Source organism: Tachypleus tridentatus, chromosome 8 (assembly GCF_004210375.1).
Source record: "Tachypleus tridentatus isolate NWPU-2018 chromosome 8, ASM421037v1, whole genome shotgun sequence".
NCBI lineage: Eukaryota > Metazoa > Arthropoda > Merostomata > Xiphosura > Limulidae > Tachypleus > Tachypleus tridentatus.
In genome coordinates, this window is record NC_134832.1 from 79977758 (window position 1) to 80005652 (window position 27895).

At 33.3% G+C, this 27895-nt stretch overlaps 1 protein-coding gene across 9 annotated transcripts; it reads left to right on the forward strand.

Moving 5' to 3' along the window:
• LOC143222768 (uncharacterized) lies at positions 1 to 26811 on the forward strand. Of its 9 annotated transcripts, none has more exons than XR_013012475.1 (5): positions 1 to 164; positions 11508 to 11872; positions 16576 to 16701; positions 17811 to 18142; positions 23699 to 26811. XR_013012475.1 is itself a non-coding variant. In XM_076449724.1 (5 exons), exons 1-2 carry the CDS (start codon positions 5121 to 5123, stop codon positions 11760 to 11762), a joined length of 486 nt encoding a protein of 161 aa, XP_076305839.1. In that variant the 5' UTR covers positions 3844 to 5120; the 3' UTR covers positions 11763 to 11872; positions 16576 to 16701; positions 17811 to 18142; positions 23699 to 26811. The 9 variants fall into 9 exon arrangements, 7 of the variants coding, with proteins under 7 accessions (XP_076305843.1, XP_076305839.1, XP_076305840.1 ...); XR_013012476.1 differs by having other exon boundaries at positions 1 to 17; XM_076449724.1 differs by lacking the exon at positions 1 to 164 and adding an exon at positions 3844 to 5351.
• The last annotated feature ends 1084 nt before the right edge of the window (positions 26812 to 27895 follow it).

The window sequence follows — 27895 nt, forward strand, 5'->3', positions numbered from 1 at the left end:
CGTTCATAAGCCATGAGGTCAGTAATAGTTATTTGTGAACTCTCTTTGTTAACCAGAATATTAAATTAGAAGGTTGAAACTTTGTTCTGTACTTTATTTTAATGTTTAAGTATCCATGCTATCCGTCTTTAGAATGCAACAAAAACGAAACATATATATTTAGAGTAAGTATGAATATATTTGTCGTGTGAATTTTATATTTTTCTTGAAATTAACCGAAAATACATTTATGTGTAAACTCGTGGTATTTCGAATTTATTACGACATCTAAAACAGATTAAAACCAATAAAAATAATCCGATAAAAGTTTATATGCATTTGAGTTTTTAAATGGCCTTTTTACCTTTTAATTTAAGTTGATAACATGGTCCAACACATTATCACAAGTTGGGTGCATAGTAATCAGAAAAAAACCACAAACTAAACAAGAACGTAGATAGATATTAAAACATAACTTGCAGAAATGACACTTTATTGCCTTGCAAGTTTTAGTGAAGTGCTTTACAATAAGGAAACTATTTGAAATTGGAATAGGAACGTGTAACGATAATAATATCTTTTATATGTATATTTATACAACACAATTAATGGAAACCAGCAAAATAATGAAGTTATTGGATAACATCAAAATATTAACAAATGACTTAAAAGATACTACGATCAGTTGATAAATAGCTTAATCTTTGTTTTAGCTATTTCTGCAAATGAATTTACAATGTAATTATAACTATGCCTCATTTCATGTTCATTATTTTCTTAAAATTTTAAGTTTTTATCACAAGTCAGCCATTTTCAAACAATCTTAACAAAAAAGGTACATGGGAATTTTAATTTAAAACCTGAAGCTTTTGTTCATTATACTCCTATTAGAATATGGCCTTACAATTTATATTATTGATTTTCTTTTCTAAAAGTAGAACACTTTCTCTTAAATTGTGGATCCAATAGCCCTCTGGCTCAGTGATAAGATTTATAATGTTAAAAATCTAAATGGAGCACAGCACAAATAGCCTATTGTGTAGGTCTGTGCTTAAGAGCAAATGAATCTAGAGGTGCTAGTGATTTATGTGGCTTGCAAATGTGTTGAACATCTTTGTTAAAAATATTTTTAATAGAAGGTAAATTTATGTTTTTTTTATTGTAGAAGTAGAAGTGTTTTGGTGTACATGCTTTATTAGCAGTTTACCATTTTCATTTTATCTTGACATTTATGAGTAAGTTTGACATTACGGTCAATATTCTTTAAGTATTTCTGACGAGCACTAGCTGTGTGATGAAAAATCTCTCCCTCCTGTCTGAACAAATGTATGTAATTGAGGAAAAAAATTTCTGGTGTTTTTCTTCTTGATATTTAAACCAATTACACATATTTGCAGGGGGAGTTTTGACAATCCCCATATTTCTGTGATTTAAAACAATTATGATTATATAGGTATATCACAGCTGCTTATCATATTCAGTGTTTTATAAATAGTCTGTATTCTTTTGGTGAAGCATTAGCATTTTTTGGTTTGAATTATTTGCATGCAATGGCTTCTTTTGACCTTTTGTATTTTACAGTAAATCTTTGTGACTTGTTAGTAGTAAATTTAGTTCATCAATAAACAGCAACGTAGTCCACTTGTGTCAAAGTAATATATTAAAACAAGCCAAATGTTAGTTACACTGTTGGTTATCATAGTTGTATTCAAAGCTTTATATTAATGATTTTCCTCCTCCTATTGTATCAAAGTCCACACAGGCTGGTTCAATTGCTTTAGGGTGCGGTTGACAAGAAAAATTATTCTTCTCTTCTCTATAATTATAATATGTAATATAGTCAATTCTTTTCTTGACCACATTATCAGTAATTCCTCCTCCATTTGGTGTAGATGTAAAGCAAGCAGCATCGATTGAGAAACTTGTGCCATAAAAACTGGTATTGGAAGGCTATAGATTTTTATGGGGAAGATTTGCCAGATCCTGATATTTCAGATGAAGAATTTCATTGGTGGATGACAAATTGGTTTTCTACAACTCTCGAAGACAGATTCCAGATACTGGCTGATTACTAAAAAGCATACTACAGTGTACCAAATATCTTTAAACCCTTTGTCACACTTCTACTAAGTTCATGTTTATGTGAATATTTGGAATCTGCTCTCTGCCAATTGAATAATTACTTGGTCTACACAAAACAAAGAAAGACCCAGTACTCTAGCTTTAATATATCATCATTATGATACTACTATTAACATTGAAACTGTATGTACGTTATTTATAGGAAAGCATCTCAGAAAAATGAAGCACGTTTCAGTAGCTCATGCATGTATATATTTAATATCCAATAATTAAAATAGCTAATATACTGTTGTTGTACAGAGTTGTTTAAATTAGTAATATAACTTAACAATTAATAGCTACTCTCATGCAGTATTATAACAGAATGAAGAATTTTGACTTTTTTATTAGACGTTTGTGGATTTTATGTGAACAACCTCAGAGTTATTAAAGTTATATTTCATGGATTTTTAGAAACAGAAAATGTGATTCTTTAATATTTTGCATAAACATTTAAGTCTATTTGTATGAGGAGCTAGTCTATTTTTTAGTACTGTAGTCAAATGTGTTTTGTCTTTACATGTGTTATTACAATAGATAAAAATACAATAACTTTGAGTTTTTTCAGAATCGTAGTAATAATCTTAATCTGTGATATTCTTTGTAAAAGTCAAACTAGGTATGTTTATTTGTCATGTAAATAAATGTTGTTTCTTGAACTGCAAAGTTTGGAAAAGTCAGTGTTGTAAAACATGCTTTAGTTAAAGTAAGCACCATTTGCTTCAACACAATTTTGCCAACGTGTAACAATGCTGTTTATGCAACCTTTTGAAGAAATCAGTTTCTATGGTCAGTGAACTTCCTGAAAGATTCTTCTGCAGCTGTCTGGTTTTTGAAAGCATTTATTGTTTCAAAGTGGTTGAAAAAAATGAAAATCTGTAGGGGAAAGGTCTGGGGAAGAAGGTGGGATAAGTATGTTTTGGCAAGAAGTGCACCAGTTGTCTGTTAGAGGATTACACAACAGAATTCCAGGACATTAACAAAATAATGAACATTAAGAATATCCATAATTCAAATTAATTATAAATTAATTTATATTAATTTATTTGTGCTTATTGATTGTCAGTATTTATTTTTAATTTTAAAATGTTTCTTTAAGTTTTACTTTGTTGGCATTGTTTTGTTTATGTAAAGTTTAGAAATAATTTTTACTGAATTTGTCGCATAGAAGAATTGAGTTAAAAAATGAGAGAGATTTCTTTTCTGTGTTCTTATATGCACCATTTGAGTGCTTGACCTGTTTCACCAATTTATATTTGCAAATGTATTGGTATATTGAGCCAGTATCGTATTGTTTCTCAAGTGTTTTAAATGGTGTGTGTTAAATATATAAAGATACCCAGTGTTTCTATCTTCTTGTATTATAATAGTAATTATTCTCAATTTTTGTTACTTTGCAGTTTTCACAGCATATGGTTGAGAAAGTATGCTAAGTTAATTTTGTTTCAGTAGCTTCTGTTATTTTCTGTGGGTAACTACTTGGTCTACTTTTAGGGGATATTACTAAAACATTGCATTCTGTGCAAGGGTGTCAACAACAGTGTTCGTTACTGATAAACCAGGCTAATGGCCTTAACTATGCCCAAATGAGTCACCTTCCTAGCACTAGACATTGAGTAAATGTAACATTACCTGTGAAGTAAAGAATGCTGGTTTTGATCTAATAAATTCAAGAACTTTCATTCAACAGAAGCAATTGTTTCCTGCTTAATAACAATATATATGTGCCTTTTTCTTGTGAGTATGAATAAAGATTGATAATTTTGTGCTTTACTTTTTACACAATTTTTTATTCATATTTAGTAATTTAAAGATTTGGTATTCTTCCATAATAAATATTCTGATCGAATCTCCTGTTGTTCTGTGGATCTAACCCATAATATTTAACCCTTTGACTGCAGCTGCTCTAAACATGCAAAAGTTTTGCAAGCCATACACTATGTATATAGCACACTTGCATTCAGCTGCTGGAGACAAACCGTACGTCATATGGCTAATCAATAATAAATGGGTTAAGTATACTCAGTTTGACCCAAATATAGCACATTTGGAGAAAATTAGTTTTTATTTGAATGTTATGTTTTGGAACAGTTTGTTTCCTCCATGGTAAGAAAACATACAAGTTACTCTATTGTTATTCAATTTTTTGTGAAGAGGTTTGTAACTTTTCTGTTTTAATGATTTCATTAATTTTTTTGGTTACATTTAAAGTTTTCATTACTATACTTCTAGAGAATTTGAATGTTTTTGAAATAAGTTGAATTTCACCTTCAGGACTTTATGAATCACATATTTAAAATTCTGTGTTGTATAAATCAGACAGAGTATGGTACCTGTTGTGTGACTGATAGCATTGATAAAGCTTTATTTAGTGTAACTGGTTTGAAGTGGTTTATGAGAGACAGTAAAGTCTAAGTTTGTTTTTAAGGATCTGACACTCAGAAATTGATGTTGAAGTGTGTTGAACTCTTCCATAGACTTACAGGATTTGAGTATTACAAAGAGTTATTATTGTTCTGTAGTTTGAAAGCCATAAAATTCTTGTCCAGATATCTAAACCAGTAATTTCAAGGGAGGAGGCTATTCGTAGTGAAATTTTCAATTTGTGTGTAATGTTCTTTTGAAAAGTTAAAAAAACAATTTGTTAGAGCAAATTCAAATAATTTATATCATAGTTTCATTGGAATATTATAATATAGTTTGTTTTGGAGGTTAGGTCAGTGGTTAATATGATTGTTTCACTTTATGGAACTTGTAAACATTGATACATTGCTTGTGGTCTGATGTACATCCTTTACATTGAGTTGCAAAAACAGGAAATCCATGACCTTTGAAGTATTAGTACAGTATGCAAGTGCCATATTGTCACATTGAATTTTCCAAATAAGGTAATGTGGACATCTGTTTACCATTTATTTTGTTTATTTCTGTGTACAGTGTTGCTTGAGGTGAGTGTAAGGAATGTTACAAACAATGCTGATTTATTTTGAGTATTTTGAAGAGTTACAACAATTGTAATAATGTTTTTCTATGTCAGTGGTAGATTTTGTCCAGAAAAGTTTGATTCATTTTTTGATCTTCTTTTTCTAGCATTAAGGGATCAAAGTGTTAACACCCTGTCTCATTGGGGTTTCCACACATTCAGTTTATGGAATCCAAAAGAAAATTCTGAACATATAACTTGTACATTGGAGCATCCATTAGTAGAAAATATGAATGCATATAATGTACTTAGTCAAAATAATTTTAAAGTGAGTGTTCACACTGAGCATGAAAAAGTTAAAATCCAGAAATTTAGAAATTTTGTAGTTGGAAGTTACTTAGGTGGATAAAGTAAGACATATTTAACTGATTTTTAATATATTGGGAAACCATATAAATATCATCCTTCTAAAATTCTTAAGCTTTAATAAAGTGCTTCATTTATAATGATATCTATAGATTTCAACCACACTAGTCAGTCCACCTAATACACTACTTTGATTTTGAATTCTTGTAGACAGGCAGTTTTGGGGTAGTCCCCTTGGGTCATTTGGCTGGTCCACTTGGGCTAGGGTCAACCAAATACCAGTGTCGGATGTTCTCAACAGGTGTTGTGGTCATTGTATCTGAAGCTGATATTTGGGTATAGTGCTCACAAAACCCTGGTATTGCTGCAGTGTCCTTGTTTGACATTGTAATGTGGTCCCTTGTAGGGCTTCATGGTTGGTGGGGTCAGTGGGCACTGAAATTTTGTTTTTTTATTATGGATCCTCCAAATAAAAACTTAAAATAGTGAAAAAACAGTCCATAGGTAAATGACCACATCTTGAAGATTCTGAGCAGCAATCTTCAACATCTGTAACACCTGTTGTACCTCATTTTGTTATCTTGCATTCACTTTCAGGCAAAACATTAGGGCAAAAGTCTCCCAATTTAATTCAAAAGGGACTCAAGGGACTTGTTGGCTCTCCAGTGTCAGTAAAGAAGCTTTGATCTGGTGACATATTGGTGGAAACATCCACATCTCGGCACTGAACTCCTTGCATTCAAAGGCAATTAGTGATATACCTATTGAGGTTACATCTCATGCTACTTCATCACGAGGAGTTATTGTTGAGAGGCATTTGAAGAACATCCCCGGAGTCAGAGATTCTTGCTGGTCTCTCCACTCAAGTAGTTTCTGCAGTGAGGCACATCTCCACTCGCAAAAGATGGAATTATGATGCCAACCATTGTCCTCATTCTGAAATTTACATCACCACCTCCACCTGCCACCATCAAGGCAAGTTATCTTAATTGCAGGGTATGGCTATACATTCCAAACCCTCTTCGATATTTCCAGAGTCAGCAGTTTGGTCACTTAAAGATGTCATGTTGTGGTTCCTTGATGTGTGCTCATTGCAGTGGCAAGGACCATGATGCCAATGAGTATGAAACATACTCTCATTGCATCAGTTGCAATGGCTCTCACCTGTCCTACTTTCATTCTTGCCCTAAACGGTTTGGAAGAAAAACAGGTGCAACATTTGAAAACGATTCATAATATTGCTTACCCAGAGGCTCGGATGTGTGCTGCTCCACTTCATTCCACTACTGCAGTGGAAGTGCAGACAGATTTCTCTGTGCCTCCAAAAGAATCATTCTCAAAACAAATGAAAAGTTGATGAATCAACTTCAACACCCATCTCTGTCCCTTACATACATTCCAACAAATCTTAAGATCCACTTCCTCTAGTTCTGGATACAGGCATTTCCTCGGATACATCTTCTATCATCCCAAGCTGCAAAACGATCATTAGTTGATGTCCTCGGTTACTGGAATCTTTTTCCAACAACAAAGACTTGCCCAGTCAGTCCAGGGCAGGATCCATGGAGGTTGATCTCCCTCAAATAAAGACAGTAAAGAAAAAAAGATGTTGTAAACAGAAGGCCATCAGTAAAAATGGCCACCTTGATACAATGTAACTGACGAGGTTTACGTTTTAATCTGGATGACATCAAAACACTGATTGCTTCCTACCGTACTGTATCTCTTCTTTCAGGAAACATTTCTGAAACCTGCTGATACAGTCACCTTTTCGCAGTTTTCTTTGTACAGAAATGACAGGCTGTGATGAGTGAGTGCATGGAGGGGTGGCACTGTTGGTTGATCAGCATGTGCCCACCCTGTCTTTGCCACTCAACACACCCTTGGAAACCATAGCCATCAATGTTTTCTTATCTCTAGTTGTCTGGAGAGATCTATGATCAATCAGACCTTGATGCTCTCATTGAACAGTTGCCGTCTCCCTTTTTAATTCTGGGGGACTTTAATGGACATCGTCCCCTCTGGGGAAGTGCTGATATTGATAGGAGGTGTTGCACTGTAGAGTGTGTGCTCTGATCACAACCTTTTTTTTTTAAATACTGGTTCTTCTACTTATTTTCATGAACCTAGTCAGTCCTTTACTGCTATTGACCTCTCAATTTGCTCCCCTTCACTATTCTCTCATTTTTCTTGGAGTGTTGACAATAATCCATGAGGGGGTGATCATTTTCCTCTAAATTTGAGAGAGACTGGCCATGGTCAATGCCATCTGACCCACGTGTTTCGGTGGAACCTGGATCATGCAGACTGGCCTTCTTTCACTGTTCTCACAGAACTTAATCTTCACGTCATCTGTAAGCCATCAGTAGATGACTGTGGCAGCAATAACTGACTGTATTTTATAGAAGCAGCTGTTCAATGTATTCCAAGATTCTTGACATGTTTTCCCCAATATCCTCGTCCGTGGTTGAATCCTGCCTGCCACATGGCACAGAAGGCTCAAAAACGGGCCTGGGATGCTTTCCTTAGATATCCCACACACTCAAACTGCATTGCTAGAAGGAATCTTGGATTAAGTTCACAACCAGCATATCTTCTCCTACCAGTTCCAAAGTCATATGGGTCAAGATTCAAAAGGTCAGCGGGCAATATAATTCTGTTCCCCTCTTGATCTTGCTCTCTGATAGCTAGGAAATAGCTGATGCCCAGAGCATTGTGGATACTCTAGGTGAAAGCTTTTTTTGGGTAACTAGCACTCTGGCTTGTTCCTCCACCTTCTTAGCCATCAAGACTCAAGCAGAGAGACCACCATAGAGAGAATGGTTAATGCTCATCTTGTTTAGTTTCTCGAATCAAACATCCTCCTCTCGCTCACCCAGTGTGGGTTCTGACGACAGCGCTCCACGTGGACCACCTGTTTTGACTTGAGACATCAATCAGAGAAGCCTTTATCAAATGACATCTTGTACTGACATTCTTTGACATTGAGAAGGCTTATGATACAACATGGAAGTATGGTATTTTGTGAGATTTCTATTTATATGGGTTACATGGCCATTTGTCCATTTTCATTAAAAAAATTTTAAGGGACATGCAATTCCAAGTTCATTTGGGTTTGATACTTTCCTGTTCTTTTATACAGGAACTTGGAGTCTCTCATGGCTGTGTTTTGAGCATCACACTTTTCAGTATGAAGATTAATGCCATCATTGAACAATTCCCTCTTACTATTGCAAATGGGGTCTATTTCGACAACTTTCACATCTCATGTCAGTCGTCAAACATGAGGTATATTGAGCCATTTACTGAATTGGACCACAGCAAACAGTTATAACCTCTCTCTCTCTAAAACTGTTTGCATGCACTTTTGCTACCAATGGGATATTCACCCTGATCCTGGACTCTATATCAGTGAAGTTGTGCTGCCTGTGGTCCCTGAGACAAAGTTCTTGGGGCTTATCTTTGACCATAAGCTCATCTTTATACACACATCAAGAAACTACAGGTCAAATGTACAAGAGCAATGAACATCCTCTGCGTCTTCTCTTCCACCACTTGGGGAGGAAACTAGACTACGGATCACTGGTCTGTGACTCTGCCAGGACCTTGGTCTTAGAAATGCTGGATTCTGTTCATCACCAGGGACTTTGGCTCTGCGCTGGAGTTTTATGCACTTCCCAGTTCAGAGCTTCTACACAGTGTCTCATGAACCTCCTCTGCCATTTGCAACTTTCTTTACTGCATGCTTTGGAACTTTGTTCCTTAGCAAAACCTGAGGCTATTTTTTCCTTCCTCGGTGGGCCATGATTTTTCAGAACATATGGTCTGCCATTGCTCCTATTGTCTTTTGTATCCACTTGTCAGTCCATCCCACCATGGCTATTTAAAATCCCTATGCATGACCTGTCTTTAAGTCATCTGAGAAAAGCTGACATTCCTGATTAGAAATAGCGTCTGTTATTTGCTGAACATCTTTCAAACCATTCTTCCATTCCTATTTATACACATGGCTCAATATCAGGTGATTGTGCAGGGTCTGCCATGGGGTGCTGTGGTTTTGAGGTTGCAGAATCCCCTCTATAGCTTCTGTGTTCACTGCTGAACTGTATTCCATTTCTCTTGCCATGGATGACATAGAAGCTAAGCAGTACTCAAATTGCACTCTTGATATTGGCTCATTTAGTTCTCTACTGGCCCCAGAATTGCTTCACGTTAGTTCTCACCCTATTCTCACTAATATTCAAAACCGACTGGCCTATTTCTCTTCAACATCTATTTCTATCCAGTTTTCTGGACACTGAGCCACATTGGTTATTGCAGGAATGGGCTAAATCTGTCTGCTCTGGCACTATCTCTGCTGTGCCTGTTCTATATATTGACCATGGTCCTGTGTTCCAGACTCAGCTCCGTGCCAGTTGGCAGTCAACTTGGAGTGAGCAACGTGAAAACAAGCTTTTCCAAATAAAACTCTCTATTGGCCTTTGTGTGTCTTGCTTCCGTAAAGATCGGAAAGAGGAAGTTGTTCTAACTAGACTATGCATTGGTCACAGTATTTTAACTCATTGTTTTCTTTTATCTGGGACTTGTGCACCAATGTGTTGTCTGTGTAACACTCAGGTCACATTAAGCCACATTATACTGTTTTGCCATAATTACGACTCTCAACGACAGCACCATTTTAAACTTTTGTCCCAAGGTTTATCCATAACATTAGACAGTGTTATTGGCGATGGTGACACTAGCCACTTTAGAAATGTTTTTAGTTTTTTAAAGGCCATTAACCTTTTTTTATGCTATTTAAGTTTTTTTAAATTTATACATTAGAGCTTTTTTAATGTGATTCCATTTTAAGAATCAAAGTACATCTAGTTTGATTTCAAATTGTAAAATGGCTGTAACATCAACTCAAAACCAGGACTGGAAAGGCTAACTTCAGGTGACTAATGCTGCTGTTTGAACTACCCGTTAATCATACTGGTGAGTTATAATAACTAAAATTTTGCTATAAGTATTTTAAAACTTGTATTACTATACTTTCTGAAAACGGCCATAACATCAAATAACTCGACACCAGGACTGGAAAGTTGAACTTCAGGTGATTAACGGTGGTTATTGAACTTGCCCATTAGTCATCCTGGTGAGTTATGATAATTACAATTATGCTACAGAAATTCCTTTACTATTTGAATTACTGTAGTATTTCTCTTGCTGCTGAAGACAAGATGTAAATATTGAATTTAATTTTATTTGTTTTTAATTCAAAAATTTGTTTTACTTTAATTTCCTTTCATGAATTTTAATAATTTTACATTAATTTTAACTTTTTACTTAATGTTTGGCATAGATAGCTTAGTTCCTTTGTGCCATAAATTCCAAACCAACCAACTAGAAAAGTGTTATATATTTGATAGGGTTTTTATAGCTTTATGAATTTTTATCAAGATGATATTCATCTGTACATATAAAATAGTTTGATTTCTTTGTACATTTTCCTATGAAACTTGCATTCAACTAGTCTTGAGCTACCCACAGCCTAAAATTGTTACAATCATCCAGTGAAAGTTTGCTACCAATAGAAAGGTGATATAGTCTTGCACAGTATCTCCTCCTAAGCACCTGTTCTCAAATTAACCTAATTTTTTCCTTAAGTGTTTAGAAGAGAAGCATTTTGAAATTATTAATCAGTCACTTCACATTTGCAATTATTTCCTACTGAATTTAATTTTCTTTCAAATTTAACTCATTTAGTATTTGTGATTCATGTAATAAACTTGCTGTCTTTTTAATTTCACATGAGAAAAAAATGTATATTTGGTTGATTTTCTGCCATTATAAATTCTCAAGTGAGGGTAACTTCCAGTTTGTTTTTTGGATGTGATGATTTTACTAACACGAGAAGTATCAACTGGAGGCAGGTTGTCTGTGAAAGTTATGATTACCACTGTTCAACATATGGGTGATTTTATGCATAATGGGGCTCCTACTCTTATCCATTCAGTTGATATTCTTTTCTCTCTGAATACTATGAAGGTTATAATAATTTTTACTAGCTTTTTTCCTCACCTTTTTAATATATGACATGATTTCATGGGTATGTTGTTTTCTTTCTGTCTTCTAGGATAAGCATACCTGCTGTAAGAAGTATACTGCTTCCAGGTGTACAGTAGTATGTTTCAAGGAGTTGAACGATGTGACCAGGAATCCAATTCCCATTCTTCTGATGCAATTCCTTCCTGCCTTTTCCAGAAATAAAGTTGATTTGAACATGATGGTTTGGGAAGCTAATTGTGCTAGGAGGTTGTGTCACCTTCCTGTTTGTGGTGGGCTAGTGTCTCATGATGGTGGGATAATACATTGGCACAGCTCACGTTAAACACACATTTTCAGGTGGGAAGTACCTCAAAGTGAAAATCTCACAGGTAGATGCATGAAGAAATCGAGCTATTCTGTGTGAGTAGATGAGTCTTGAAAATCCATTTTTGGGTAAGGAAAATATTAATTTTTTTCGATGAATAACTTTTTTATTTCAAAGTTTATATGTACATTTGATATTAAAATGTGTAAAATTTCCTATGAGCCACATCTCTGTGATGAAAAATGTCTTCTTTCCCCATCTGAATAAAGATAAATGAGGAGAGGAATGTTTCTGAGGTTGTGCTACTTAATATTTTATATCATTAGGAAATTTAAATACACTCACTGTTATAATAGAAACTTAAATAGTATCTTTTCTCAGTATAATATGTTAACATTCAACAAAATGTAAATAGTTTTGGTATTTCATTCAATTTGCATACTAGCCTAACCACACAGTCAAATATTTGGCCATAAGATATGCTTTTCTTCAAAGTTCTTTTTGTTTCAGCCTGTTTCATCATTGCAGCTGAAATAATAGCACAGTGATGTTGATACTGCAATTACTCACCCAACCTTAAAAGTTTATTAGGTTGTTTGTTTTATCAGCCAAACAGTATTAGTAAATAAAAATGTAAAATATATTTTAAGAGCATAAAATGGAATTAAAATATGAAAATATTATACAATTAATTTTGTTGATCAGCAGCATTAAATGAAAATTGATTTTAAAATTTTGCAATAAAAATTTTGTTGAATCTTTAACAATCCATACACAGAAATTAAAATGCATCCATAAAAGTTCTTGTTAGTAGGCCTTATAAAATTTCTTTTTATATATATTTATATGCAAAAATATATTCCATTGCTAGAACTTAAAAATATTTGGTAAAATATATAGCTATAATATTTCAAGCCATCAGCTAAAGTTAAGGATTGTGACATTCATTGTGAGTATTTGAAAAGCTGTTGAAAAGCTTCCTTGTTAATATTTTTAGTATTTAAATCTTTATGGACATAAATACTAACTGATTTAACAACAGTATTCTGGATATATCTATCTAGAGCTGACCACGAGACAAACATTCAGTCAGCTAAGTACAACGTAGATATCCTTTTTTTCCAATATATATTATTGTTAGGTTATCTTTATTACATGTATCTAGACTGTACTTGTTTTGAAAATAGAAAAAAAAGTATTGGGCTAGTAAGAAAACTAAAACTTGTTTAGTGTTATATTAATAAGCATGTTTAGGTGATGGCCCAGTTGCTTATAATTTATTGTAACGGAGTTGTGAGGATTTAAAACAAAGAATGAACAACTAGATTTTAATTCAATATGTAGTATTTGGGGGTCTTTTCGTTTCATGAAGTGTCTTAACCACTAGGTTTGGTATAATTTGGTACATTTAAAATATGTTTAGACACTTTTGTACTTGAAACCATTATTGTCTGACTAGTAGATTGTGTCCAGTCCAGTGACTGATCTTATTTAGTTTGTTCACTCCTTGTTAATCACATTGTTTAAGGGATGTTATTACAATTTAAATAATACTGTTAGTGTATTAGTTTGTAATAACATGGATGTTCTCCCAGACCAATGGTGATGAACTGATATAATGCTGTGTGCTGAATTGTTGTTAAAAGCAACACTGAATTAGTGAGGGGTGAATGGTTGTGAGTAGAAATAATTGAAAATGTTTTGTGTTCAATTGAAACATCCATTGATTGCATACTCTTCTCCAACTTAATAAGAAACTTGGCTTTAAATATGCATTTTAGAAACTACTCTCCTTTAAATTGTACATGTTACTAACAGAAATGAGGAGAGGAATATTTCTGATATTGTGTTTTATGACATTTATGTTTTTGAAAAGTATTTCACACATACCCACACAAAGCATGCATGCACCTTGAGTTTGTAACCTTACCATGCTAAGATACTATTTAACATATTTTGTACATTCTTTGTGTATCATTAATACCCACATATCAGGTTGTCACTTAAGCAATGTTCAGTATTAGTTTCACAGAAAGAGAATGGATTTCAAATGCTTTTAATGCTATTTAATCAATAATGTATGTTCCATCATCATTACTTCCTGACAATTATTCATAACTTTCTGAATTCAACGTCTATAAAAATCTTTTGGTTTGGAGGAAAAGAATGTAGAGAGGGTAGTTTTGACATCTTTGTGTTCCAAGCTCTTTTCCATTGAGAGAGTTTTGCAAACTTCAGAATAGATGATAATCAGATGGGGCAAGGTCCGGAGAATAAGGAGGATGTGGAAGTTTTTACCCAGTCTAACTCTTCAGTTTCTGCTGATGTGGTCCTTAATGTATGGGGCTGTGGATTATCCTAGTGTAACACAACACCTTTACGGATTAATCAAAGCAGCCTTTTTTCTTTCAGTGCAACATTCAAGTGCTCTAACTGTTGATAATAGAAGTTTGATGTAATTGTTACATTGAGTGGCAGCAGCTCAAAGTGGATCACACCACTGACATCCCACCAAACGCTTAATATGACTTTCCTAGCGTGGAGGTCTGTTTTTGGCTGTGCTTTAGCCAGTTTACCTGCACTGAGTCATTGTCTTTGGTGCTTAACATTTTATAAAATATCCATTTTTCATCTCCAGTCACTAACCTGTCCAAAAAAGTTGAGTTATATTCACGAGCATGCAGAGAAGTGCAAATGTCTATTCTTGTTCTAAGGTTGGCTTCTGTCAATTCATGGATGACCCATTTTTCCAAGTTTTGACACCTTTCCAAGTGGTTGCATGTGAAGGTGAACTGTTGAATTGGTTGAATTCAGCTTCTGTACTAGTTCTTCAACTGTAACAGCACAATCTTCATCAAGTGCAGCCAGCAGCAAGTCATCATCAAACTCAACAGAACAACCTGAACCCTGGGTCATCACTTAAGCTGTAGTCACCCGATCTGAACTTCTGAAATCACCATCAACATTTTTTTTAAATGAGAGACTTCATACCATAAACACCTTGAATGTTTCATGTAGTTTTTGCTGCACTGTTGCCTTTTTTCGACTCGCAAAGCATTATACGCCACACCTAATATGCTCCTCAAATACATGTATATTCATACTGGTTTATTTGATTAATGATCTGAAAAAGTGGAGTTGGGTTAGTTTCTTTTATTTGTTTGAACATTTGTATACACATTCTACTACACACTTTAGTCATTAAAGCCTTCTACCAAATCAGAAATGATGATGGACTTTCTGTATTAAATTTTTGGACATTACTTATGGGATGACCTGTTATATTGTGGCTTTAGTTGTGTCAAAACTACAAAAGAAAATTGTTAGGCTAATGTAAAACCTTTAAACTTGTTTTGTGTTAGTCATTGACCAGAAGGTTTGTATTTTCTTTAGTAATTGCTTTGGAAAATACCCATGTTCAAACAATGGTATAGTTGGACATGATCCTGTATAATATCTTACAATACAGTTGTGAGAATGTTAAAATACTGAATTTTAGTTTTATATATGTTACTTCAATGTTTTTGCTTTTTTTATTTGTTACAAATTAATTTCTTTGTTATAGTTAATCATAGGTGTGACTTGCAAGTTACCAACCAAAGGAAATTTATATAAAAATCAAATATATACCTTGGAGAATAGATAACAGAAAAAAAATATTTGATTCAACAGATTCCAACAACTAACATTCATGTTACTCTTTCCAACATTTAGATGTTCCATTAAGAATTATTCTAATGTACTTACTAATAACTCCATGATACATAGTAAATCATAAAGTAGCTTATCTCCTGTTTCTTCCTCTATCATGATATGCTGTATACTAAGACATGTTACTAGACAAAGTAGAGAAAGCAGTTACATCTATATGAATGTTCTCCATGGATGCTGCGGCTGACATCTCAGTAGATTTGCTGAAGAACAGAAGGACTTCTTTTCTCTTGTCTTTTATGCTAATCAGTGTTTCTTGGTTGCTGACATTTGTTTTAAAAGAAACTGAAGCTATTTTTCTTGAATTCTGAATGGGTATTTCTCATGTACCAATAAAGCATTACATTAGCTTTGGGATATACTATAAACCTATATTTCTTTCTCACATGATAGAGCTTAAGTTTAGTGTTTTTGTCTAATTATCTCCTCAATTGTGAACTTCTTGAATGATTTATTGATATCTTGATTGTGCACTCTAGACCTCATAAATTTCTTGTCAACCTGTCAGTTTAATGGGTTCTTTGTCTAGGTAAAGTGAATGGTTGGTTACCCTTTTTTTTGTATTTGAAGATCCAGGCTTTGAATCTATTTCTGATTGTGTCATATTGTGCTCTGATTCTTTATTGTCTAAATTGTAACCCTGTTATGGGATACTTATTTCAGCATTCCAAAGCTCTTTGTTACTTTATTTGATTACTAGTTCATAGTGTAGTTTTGTATGATGTTTCATTCTTCATTATTATTACAAACTATGTTTCACACTAAACATTTGCAAATAAGCAGTTGTTTTAATACAATTAAAACGAGAATATTATTAAAATGATTTATTAAAAACTGTGTCCAGCCCTAAAATAATTTTACGTATTTTATTGTTCTGAAAATAGTGCCATAAGAAAACCAAATCATAGTCTTTTTAGGGCCTGTCTCTGTTTTTAACAAATTCATCATTGTGCAATTATTTTAACTGTGTAATCATTTTAATAGTGCTTGCATGCATGTGTATTATGCACAAGTTCTGTTTTAATATATTTAATATTCCAAGATTTAATTGTTATAAAGTTTATATAAATTTTTGAGTAATTTTAATTTTATAAAATAAAGCTTGTTCTGTCTTAATTAGATCAGATCGTGGACCTTTATCCAGTGGAAAATTTCTTTGACAGAGATATTACGTTGTTGTAGAACTAATATTTTCTATGCTCTGAATGAAAAATTACTGCATCAAAGAAAAGAACTCAATTGGAAGGTGACTTGTTCATTTGTTTTAGTTAGTAATAAAATATTTGTTAATTGTTTGGAAACCAGATGTTGTATGATATAATCCTACCTTATATATCAATTAATATTGAATTCCAATCAGAGAAAGCTATCTACTTGAAGTGAAACTACAAAATAATGTGGCAGTCAGTGTAGCTCATTAAACATACTTTTTTATGTTTCATGTTATAAATATTAGAATCCATTTTTTCATCAGTTATTTACTATTGTTGGTAATGATATTTTCAGCCATGATCTCAATTTATTATGCCTTTTAATGGTATTGTTAGACGATAATAAGCTACAATATTTTCTTAAGTTAGGAAATTGTCACATATTTGATAGGATTTTTATAGATTAAATTTTTATGAAGATGATACTCATCTGTACATATAAAATAGTTTGATTTCTTTGTACATTTTCCTATGAAAGTTGTATTCCACTAGCCTTTAGCTACCTCCAACCTAAAATTGTTAGAATCATCCAGTGAAAGTTCTCTACCAATAGAAAGGTGATAGTCTTCTTGCACAGTATCTCCTCCTAAGCACCTGTTCTCAAATTAACCTAATTTTTTCCTTAAGTGTTTAGAAGAGAGACATTTTGAAATTATTAATCAGTCACTTCACATTTGCAATTATTTCCTACTGAATTTAATTTTCTTTCAAATTTAACTCATTTAGTATTTGTGATTCATGTAATAAACTTGCTGCCTTTTTAATTTCACATGATAAAAAAATGTATATTTGATTGATTTCCTGCCATCATAAATTCTCAAGTGAGGGTAACTTCCAGTTTGTTTTTTGGATGTGATAATTTTACTAACACGAGAAGTGTTAGCTGGAGGCAGGTTGTCTGTGAAAGTTATGATTACCATTGTTCAACATATGGGTTATTTTATGCATAATGGGTGTCCTACTCTTATCCATTCAATTGATATTCTTTTCTCTTTGAATACTATGAAGGTTATGATAATTTTTACTAGCTTTTTTCCCCACTATGAGTTGATGTAGATACAACTTTATCTGTGTAAAAAAATTCCTCACCTTTTTAATCCATGACATGATTTCATGGGTATGTTGTTTTCTTTCTGTCTTCTAGGATAAGCATACCTGCTGTAAGAAGTATACTGCTTCCAGGTGTACAGTAGTATGTTTCAAGGAGTTGAACGATGTGACCAGGAATCCAATTCCCATTCTTCTGATGCAATTCCTTCCTGCCTTTTCCAGAAATAAAGTTGATTTGAACATGATGGTTTGGGAAGCTAATTGTGCTAGGAGGTTGTGTCACCTTCCTGTTTGTGGTGGGCTAGTGTCTCATGATGGTGGGATAATACATTGGCACAGCTCACGTTAAACACACATTTTCAGGTGGGAAGTACCTCAAAGTGAAAATCTCACAGGTAGATGCATGAAGAAATCGAGCTATTCTGTGTGAGTAGATGAGTCTTGAAAATCCATTTTTGGCTAAGGAAAATATTAATTTTTTTCGATGAATAACTTTTTTATTTCAAAGTTTATATGTACATTTGATATTAAAATGTGTAAAATTTCCTATGAGCCACATCTCTGTGATGAAAAATGTCTTCTTTCCCCATCTGAATAAAGATAAATGAGGAGAGGAATGTTTCTGAGATTGTGCTACTTAATATTTTATATCATTAGGAAATTTAAATACACTCACTGTTATAATAGAAACTTAAATAGTATCTTTTCTCAGTATAATATGTTAACATTCAACAAAATGTAAATAGTTTTGGTATTTCATTCAATTTGCATACTAGCCTAACCACACAGTCAAATATTTGGCCATAAGATATGCTCTTCTTAAAAGTTCTTTTTGTTTCAGCCTGTTTCATCATTGCAGCTGAGATAATAGCACAGTGATGTTGATACTGTAATCACTCACCCCACCTTAAATGTTTATTAGGTTATGTTTGTATTATCAGCCGACAGGGGCGCAGATTTTTTACACCCGATGGGGGGTTGGGGGAGGATTTTTGCAACCACTTATATGGACTGTTCAATTTGGAAATTGGTAATCTCTGATTACGTGAACCTGAAAGCTGTAGACATGCAGTCACAGAGTAATCTTGTTGCCACGATACTTCAAGGTTTCCATGTAGGTTTGTATAAGTGAGGTGTTGTGAACAGTTTTCATAATGTTAATAGAATGAAGACAAATGTGTCACAAATTAACTGCCATATGATTTTATTTCTGCACACTGCACAGTATAAAAGATGGCCATTATACTTGACAAGGTTACTAATAACTTTCATTGCATGAATTACGTTTTCAAATATTAATAAAATTAGTAATTACCCTTGATAAGTTTATATCTACTGAAAAACTGTTAATGTCGTTTGATAAAAATAATTAAAATGTCTTTGCGAACTCTTGAAAACTACACATCAATACAATGTAGCACATAATTATTCATACTTTTCATTGAAGTAAGATTCATTTAGTCCTCTAGTCTATATGTTCCCAAACATAGACCTCCTTTGTGATGATGTTTATGAATTCTTTCATAAACTCTTCTATATTTATCTTGTCGACCTCATGTTTGTGAGTGTGACAAGCTGCCACATGATTAAGGTGGCACTGAGACATAGTTGACCTTAACCATGTCTTCAACCGTCTTAATGCAGAAAGGCTGTGTTTACATTCGCAGCTGGATACTGGACATACAAGCAAAATTTTCATGAGAAGAATAACTTCACTAAATATCTGGTGGCTTTTTTCATGCATTTTACAGTAAGCATCCTTCACACCTTTCAGAGACACTGCTTTTGTTATTCCTTTGAACATGGGCAATTGAAACTCGAGCCGTTGTGCAGAGATATCTGGATAGAAGTTTATAACCGAGTTGCCAATCTTGCCAGATGTGATCATGTTCTCAAGTGCCAGATATTGTCTCAAGTCATTGTTGTCTGCATTGAATCTAGTGTTCAGATGTTCTATGACTGTGTCCACAAATTCAAAATATTGGCTTCTGTAGTAATCTCTCGCTGTTGCAGAATAGTGTGCTGAGCCATTACCTGTGATACTTTTGGGGGTTTGTGAATGCGTGGTAGTTCAATAGGCACCAGATCTAGGGAAGTTCCCTTTTTCTCAGCTTCATCAAATATTTTGTATTTTCTCTGTTCGCAATACCCACAATTGCTCAACTGTCATTGGAGATGCTTCAATCATGCCAGATACTGTTGCCGATATGGCTTAGAATGCACGGTTTAGTTCCTCTAATACAGCTAATGGATGCTGAGCCATCAACAATCCTAAAACTGTCAAATCTGTCCAGCAGACCTCGTGCTTTCACTGTTACATCTGATTTTTCACTTGCTAATTCAGACAAAGAATCAACAATGTCACTATAGTGATCATTAGCACATGTAATTTGCAGATAGGCGACACAACCAGCGTGTTGGACACAGTGGGCGGATGTATTTAACTGGACCATTGTGGTTGCCTGACGATACAATATTTTCAAAGATTGTCTTGTATTTGCCTGACCTTTGAAGCAAGATGCCAAGTTCATGTACCCACTGGATAGAGTCTTGAACACATTCACAAGCTTCAACTGCATGTAGCATTATTAAATTAGCCTTGTGTGCTCCACAGTGAAAAAACAAAGCTGATGGTTGCTTCTCTTTTATTTTTGCCTGCCATCCACTGTATGCACCACTCATGTTAGCGGCTCCATCATAAATTTGTGCTCTTAATCCTGATAGTGTTAAATTGAGTCTAGTCAGTACATCAAGTATAGTCGAGGATATTGTTTCACCAGTTGTATTGGAAACACTGTACAAACCAAGAAACGTCTCATAGACGTCAAGGTTCTCATCTACGTATCGTACACATATTGCTTCCTGTTCAGCACCTGTAACATCTTGAGTGCCATCAACCATTAATGCAAAGATTTTACTTTAAGTGCACTTCGTGTGCTATGTTCCTCAGTATTTGATGGATGAACATCTCCATTATTTCATTCTGAGCCTCGGGTGATGTGGATGTGGTTTTCTTTGACAAGTAGGCTGTCAACTCAGGATCTTCCTCTTCAAGGAGCTTCATTAACTGCAGGAAGTTCCCCTCCGTATCAGTATGTCCACATAATGCTAAACCTTGATGCAGTAAGAAACGTAAACTTCTGAATATTTTGGCTAGCTTCTTTTGCATTCTTCCTGCTGCTGCTTTTTTCCATCATGTAGCTGGACAGTCACTGGAGTTACATCACGTGAACCTTCTGGAGATATAGCAAATCTGTGCTGAGAGGAGGATTGGTGTTCATTGAATTTCTGTTTTGCCTTTTTCCAGTTGCAAAAACCAGGGGATATGAAGTTATACTCCACTGGTCTATCCAATTTCCCTGTAAAAATGCCTCTATTTTCCACCTTGGCACAATGAAAGCATATAACTTTTTTGAGTCTGATTGTCGAAATGCAGCCATGGGAACTCATCAAACCACTTGCCCTGAAAGTTGCTATTTTGAGATTTTGCTTTCTGTCGTGATATTAGTTGTGTGTCTGGATGATATGGCTTTCCACACTGTATCTGTGGAGTGTCAGATTTTTCATTACTGCACAAACTTGTTTCACAACTGTCTGATGGTTCATGATGTGCAATAGTTGCACAAGCATTTTCAGACTCGTCCTCTGATGAACATAGTATTTCCTCTGTATGGCAAGTTTCTATTCCTTTGCTTGAGGTTGTTGGATTATCTGCATTGTCACTTGTAGTACTAGTAACTAGCTTGCAGAACTGTCTAATATTGGAATCTGTTTCACAGATGACTCAACAGGCTAAAATACAGTATTTATTGAAAAACGCTAACATACAACAAATGAAGATAAAACAGAATGGAAGTAGAACTGAACTGTACAATGTATTTAAGTTGAACGCGCAAACCTCACAGTGACTACTGAGCTGACTGACCACCTGGGCATCGCTGGGACAATAATGTGTGCTAGTTACAACACAAGTAATTGCAAGTTTCTCAAAAAATACTTAAACAATCACAAATATATTATATTCCTGTTAAAGCTCATCAAAAGGCAAACACTTTGTGATATAATGTCTTTAAGCACGTCTATTAAATAAAAACACCTAAACAAAAACTAGCAATACAATTCAAGTAGAGGCTTCAGGCTGTTGAAATTGCTCCTTTTGTGTTCTAATTATACAAGAAAATACAATATTTTTACTATCTATCATAAGAGAATATATTGTTCTTTTACCATAAAGCACCAGCACTTTATTAGAGGGTGGTGATAATCTGAAATTTCATGGATTAATGAGAGCCACAAACACAGGTCTGATGAAGCTAAGGAGAGTAAGGTGTTTGATGATAAAATTGGCTAGACATGCATAAGAACAAATGGCGTTGGAAAACTGCACACAATATACACATGAAATTGATACAGCTACAAGCTACAAATGCCCTGCCAGATCTACATCACAGGAGTTTATGCTTGAGATTAATATTTTTGAATTTGATGCTCTTTTCAATCTGTTGTGATGAAAATTTTACTTAATCTTACACTACGTACAAGATGTAAGTAGATTCTGTGATAGTGCTTGCAAGCCTTGCATGTATACTTTGGCCTACTGACTGATACTTACGAACTATCACTTAGTTCGAAAAGCTTAGAAGTACGCCTATATTAAAGATGTACATTTCGGCTACTGAAAAAGCCTACATCTATGCCTAATTATGTAATTCGGTTGGTAAGAATACAAGAACAAACACACAATTTGTAGGCCAGTGATGCAATAAAACAATTCAACAGACCAAACTGTAGGGGGGGATGATTGTATGCTCCATACCCCCCACCTAAAATGAAGGGGGGATGTATCCCCTCAGTATTTACATCCGTCAGCCGAACAGTATTAATAAATAAACGTGAAATATATTTTAAGAGCATAAAATGAAATAAAAATATGAAAATATTATACAATTAATTTTGTTGATCAGCAACATTAAATGAAAATTGATTTTAAAACCTTGCAATAAAAGATTATGTTAAATCTTTAACAATCCATACACAGAAATTAAAATGCATCCATAAAAGTTCCTGTTAGTAGGCCTTGAATAATTTATTTTTATATATTAATATGCAATGGATAGACAAGCATTCATTTTCTAAAAGTATACTCTGTTGGTAGAATTTTAAAATATATGATAAAATATATAGCAATAATATTTCAAGCCATCAGCTGAAGCAAAGGATTATCAAATTTATATTTGAAAAGCTGTTTAAAAACTTCTTTATCAGCATTTTCAGTGTTTAAATCTTTATGGACATAAATATTAATTGATTTAACAACTGTATTCTGGATACATCTATCTAGAACTGACCACGAGACAAAAATTGAGCCAGCTTAGTGCAACTGAGATATCCTTTTTGTCCAATGTATATTATTGTTGGGTTATCTTTATTACATACATCTCGACTGTACTTGTTTTGAAAATAGACAAAAAAAAAAAAATTGGGCTAGTAAGAAAATTAAAATTTGTTTAGTGTTATATTAATAAGCACATGTTTAGGTGATGGTCCAGTTTCTTATTTATTGTAATGGAGTTGTGAGGATTTAAAACAAAGAATGAACAACTAGATTTTAATTCAGTATGTAGTATTTGGGGGTCTTTTCGTTTCATGAAGTGTCTTAACCACTAGGTTTGGTATAATTTGGTACATTTAAAATATGTTTAGACACTTTTGTACTTGAAACCATTATTGTTTGACTGGTAGATGTGTCCAGTCCAATGACTGATCTTATTTAGGTTGTTCACTCCTTATTAATCACATTGTTTAAGGAATGTTATTACAAGCTAAATACTGTTGGTGTGTTATTTAGTTTGTAATAACATGGATGTTCTCCCAGACCAATGGTGATGAACTGATGTAATGCTGTGTGCTGAATTGTTGTTCAAGGAAATAGAGAATTAGTGAGATGGTTGTAATTGTAATGTTCATCTTGTTTATTTTCAGATATGTGATGTGAAGCTTCTAGCCTAGGCATACCTGCTGTAAGTTGCTTCCAAGTGTACAGTTGGTATCTGTAATTCCTTGAAATATACAACAGGAAACTGTTTGCAACCTATTCCTAACAGTCAGTTATTTATGAACAACCTGCTAAATTTTATTTTTCTACAACACTTCTCTTATAACAGTTGTTGCAAAAGGAAGGACTGAAAGGAATATTTGGAAGTTTCAACCAGCTCAAGTAAATTAATTCTTCAATAGCTCTTTCTTCTATAAAATGATGACATGAAATTAGTATTTGATTTGTATAAATATGTAGTTATCTCTTCATAGTATACTGTACACTGCCTGTAATGTTTAGTTTTTAAACATTATGAAATTGTCTTGTTTGTAACCTCCAATAAACAAATATTTGTAACGTGTTGTCAACAAACATAAGTTGATCCATTTACTTCATTTAAATATTTTTTATACAAAGTGAAATATTTATTTTGTATACTCATATCCATAAAAGAAAGTTGTTTTATTGTCAAAATACAATATAAGAAATAATGTTTACTTTTTAAAAAATTCAACGTTTCAACTTATATGTACATTAGATTTGACCCTATTATCCACTTGTTTATACTCACATAAACTAGGTTTGATTGTATAATAAAACCTCTCTGTGCTGGAAACTGCATATGGCAGAAACTTGTACAACCCAGAAATGTCAAAATTTTGCAACATTATCTTAAAATTTCTGATAAAAGACTATGTACTGGATACTGCATAACAGGGAAGGAAAACTACTCAGGTTCTAATCCTACTTGTTGATAAAGTGGAAAAAAATGTTTTTGATTAAATATTAATACATTGTTGTTTAATTAACAAAATGTCAGAATTTATTAATATTTATATAAATTATTACAGTGTTATAGTCTGTTCTTTTTTCTGCCATCATTATTTTTGCAATTAAATTAAACAAACAAATGGAACAAGAGAATAGGAATATGCAACTTGTCATCCAAAAGTTCAACTTTCAAATGTTTGTTTAGTCTTCCTACTTCTATGTATAACATTAATTATACAGTGTCTCAAATTGAAATACAGAAAATTAATGCTTCAGGTTATTGCAAACATGGATTGTAAGAGCATCTCAAATAACCATGTAAACTGAGGTGTTAGATGCAATTACATGTAAGTCACTCAATCAAATGTATAAAAGATGAATGTGTAATGAAGTGCTTTCAAAAACTGTGGATTTATTCTTGATAATTAATGGTGGAGAGTGTGAAGTTATGACAATTCTAGTGAAATCCAAACTCTTATTGAGAAGACTGATTCTGTGAGCATTGACAAGAATGTTGTAACAAACTTTATTTAAAACCTATAATAGAAGTGCAAGATGGTAACAGTGTGAGAGATTCAGATGAACAAAATGGAAAAGATAGTGAGGAAATAGAATACCTGCAATGAAGTAGGAATTTAAGTTAACACTATCAAATTGTATGTAAAAAGGAAATTTATGAAAAGGCGATAGAATTGGCACTCTTTTAACCAGTTGAGAAAGCCCATTAAAACAACCTAAATTGGAAACTTTATTCAAATAAATTTAATATTGCATAGTTGTGGATATTTTGAATATTTTTGTGCTATATTTATTAGAATAACAAACAGTATAATAACTTTATTCACAAATATCTTACTTCCCTTGAGTCAAGCAAGTATAACATTTCACTCAAAAATTATGTATCAGGGAATGTATGTTCATGCACTAAGCTGGAAATTTTTCTCAGTCCAATGGAATTGTGCCTTAGGTATTACTGTATCTTTTTCACTAAATAACATTTTCTAGACATACCACCTCAAGCTCTAGTAGAAATTGAAATGAAGGAAATATCCTTCCTCATGGAAGCTTTATCTTGAATGGTTAAAATTTTTTTGCATTTATGAGGTTCTGAAGAATCACTGTGGTTGGATGTAGTTGGAACCAGCTCCAGCCACCATAAGAGTTGTTCACATGACCTACAAAAGCTTGACTTCATTCTGTGCAGTGTCAAAAATCACCTCAACCAAAGGAAGAAGCTGGGATAGTTTGTGGTGCTAAATCTGCATGTCTAACCAAACAGCACCTTTTGGAAATTTCCTTGAGTATTTAACTAAAACCTTTCTAATGGAAACTTTTTTTTTTAAAATCCAGGTATGTGGTGAATATTAAACTACATTGTTTAGACAATTTGTTTTTATGGATATTCTTGACGTTTTGGTATAAAATATTTTCATTCTTATTTAATTTCATGCATAGCTACACTAAAGCTGTTTATGCTAACCATTCCTAATTTATTAAGTGATGGGCTAGGTAGAAATGCCGAGTTTTACCATTCCTGGATCCAAATTACTGAGTGCAGATTATATTTGTGGCAGTAACAATCTAAACCATGGAACCTAAGGCTCACTGTGTGCACACTAAAAAAAATACATTGGCAAATTAAAGCAAATTGGTTAATCGAGTACAGTTTTCAGTAATTTAACAACCATTTTGCAAAATGAGACTTAACTGTGTAAATATTTTCTATGGGAAAAAGATCTGTAACAGTGTATTAAACAATTTAACAAATAAAATATTAACTGAAAGAACATTTATCTGTTAGCAATTTATATCCATCATACAGTATTGTACTACAAAAAGCCCATGGCAAAAAAAACTTATTTTAGTGGTTCCACAAAATTCCTCTCCATTTAAAGTACACTTCTCCATTTGTAATGAGCGTTATTTATATTATTTGACTTTATGAAGTCCTTAATTTTGTCATTACATGTAACAATCACAAAAGTAGTGCCAGTTTATTTCATATCCAGTTCTATTTTTCTAAAATATATTTTGTAACTGTTGTACATTTAAATATCTTTGTTTCAGTTTAAAGCAGGTAGTGTATATTTTTGACTATATATTGCACAAGTCTGACCTGATCTCTGAACTTGTATATGGGCATTAGCATTTTAACTAAAATAAAATGCAGAACAACATTGACCATCTTAGGTCATTTTCAGGTTAAAAGGTACTGATCTCATTTAAAGTAACTATTAAATCACTATCTGAATGAATAGCTTATGATCAAATAAACAGCAATGCTATGGATTCAAGACTGATCAATCTGTTTTATCTTTACGAAAAGTAACAGAAAATAAGTTCCCCATAAAGTTTAAACTTCTGTTATTGAAGGTTTGTCGATCAGAACTTAGATCAAACTTTACAATTTCTTCTTTATTTGAAGAACAGACGCTGCAGTATAAGTTTACTATGTAAAATCACAAGCCCATAAACTTTCAGTTTAGGACACTAAGTCACAAACAAGAATAATGTAAAAATGGCTGGTATAGGTAGAGAAAGCACTAATAGAGGAGCAAACAATGTTGACCTTCAGTCATCATCAGGTTCACTTCTAGACTAGTGCTTTCTCTTCCATACCAGTCATTTTTAAATGGCTAATTTTCTCTACAAGGGGGTTTTCTTATCACGGAAAGAAGGATAATGGTCATTTCAAATTTGAAATGTGCCACAAAAACATTAAGAATTGTAATTTGATATAGATACATCATGCTTACAAAAAATTGTACATACTAAGGTTTTCCATAAAGAACTCAAGAATAAAGTTCTGTAAAAATGAGCTTTCCATTTTTGACATCGATAGAACAAGTATTTTCACCAGGAAGGTGTTTTTAAATCATGTATATTTTAATATTTTGTTTTCAGTATATTATTCCAAGAAACATTATTAATAAAATCAATTTTAAAAACAAATCCTTAAGAGGGCATATTTGCAGATAACGTTCAGATGTGTTTAAAAACTATCATCAACTACAGATTTTAGGGTTAAATTGCTGCTTTTATTATCCAGTTTATAGATTTACTTGTCCCCACTACTTGGTTTTACTAACAAAAAATTAAGCTCAGTTAAAGAATATCTTTAAGTCAAATGCACTTGAACACCCTAGGAGAATGACACTCTTTATTGAGACTGTTTTAAGATATTGGTAAGAGCTAATGATGAATAAAGCCTCTGAATAAACAAGAGTTTGGTCATTCACAAGCAAGATTGTTATAAGAATAGTAAGTATAGTGCTTTATTACAGTCATTAAAAAAAACAGGTAATATAAAGATTTATCTTGTATTCATCTTAGTTACTCAAGGTTCTCCAATAGTTTTGCCCACATGGTAA

Bases quoted from the DNA above. Each gene is read 5' to 3' on its own strand.
- LOC143222768 (XM_076449724.1), top strand. From the start codon at position 5,121: ATGTTTTTCTATGTCAGTGGTAGATTTTGTCCAGAAAAGTTTGATTCA. The intron at 5,352-11,507 runs GTGAGTGTTCAC...TCTGTCTTCTAG, and splicing joins TTAGTCAAAATAATTTTAAA to GATAAGCATACCTGCTGTAA.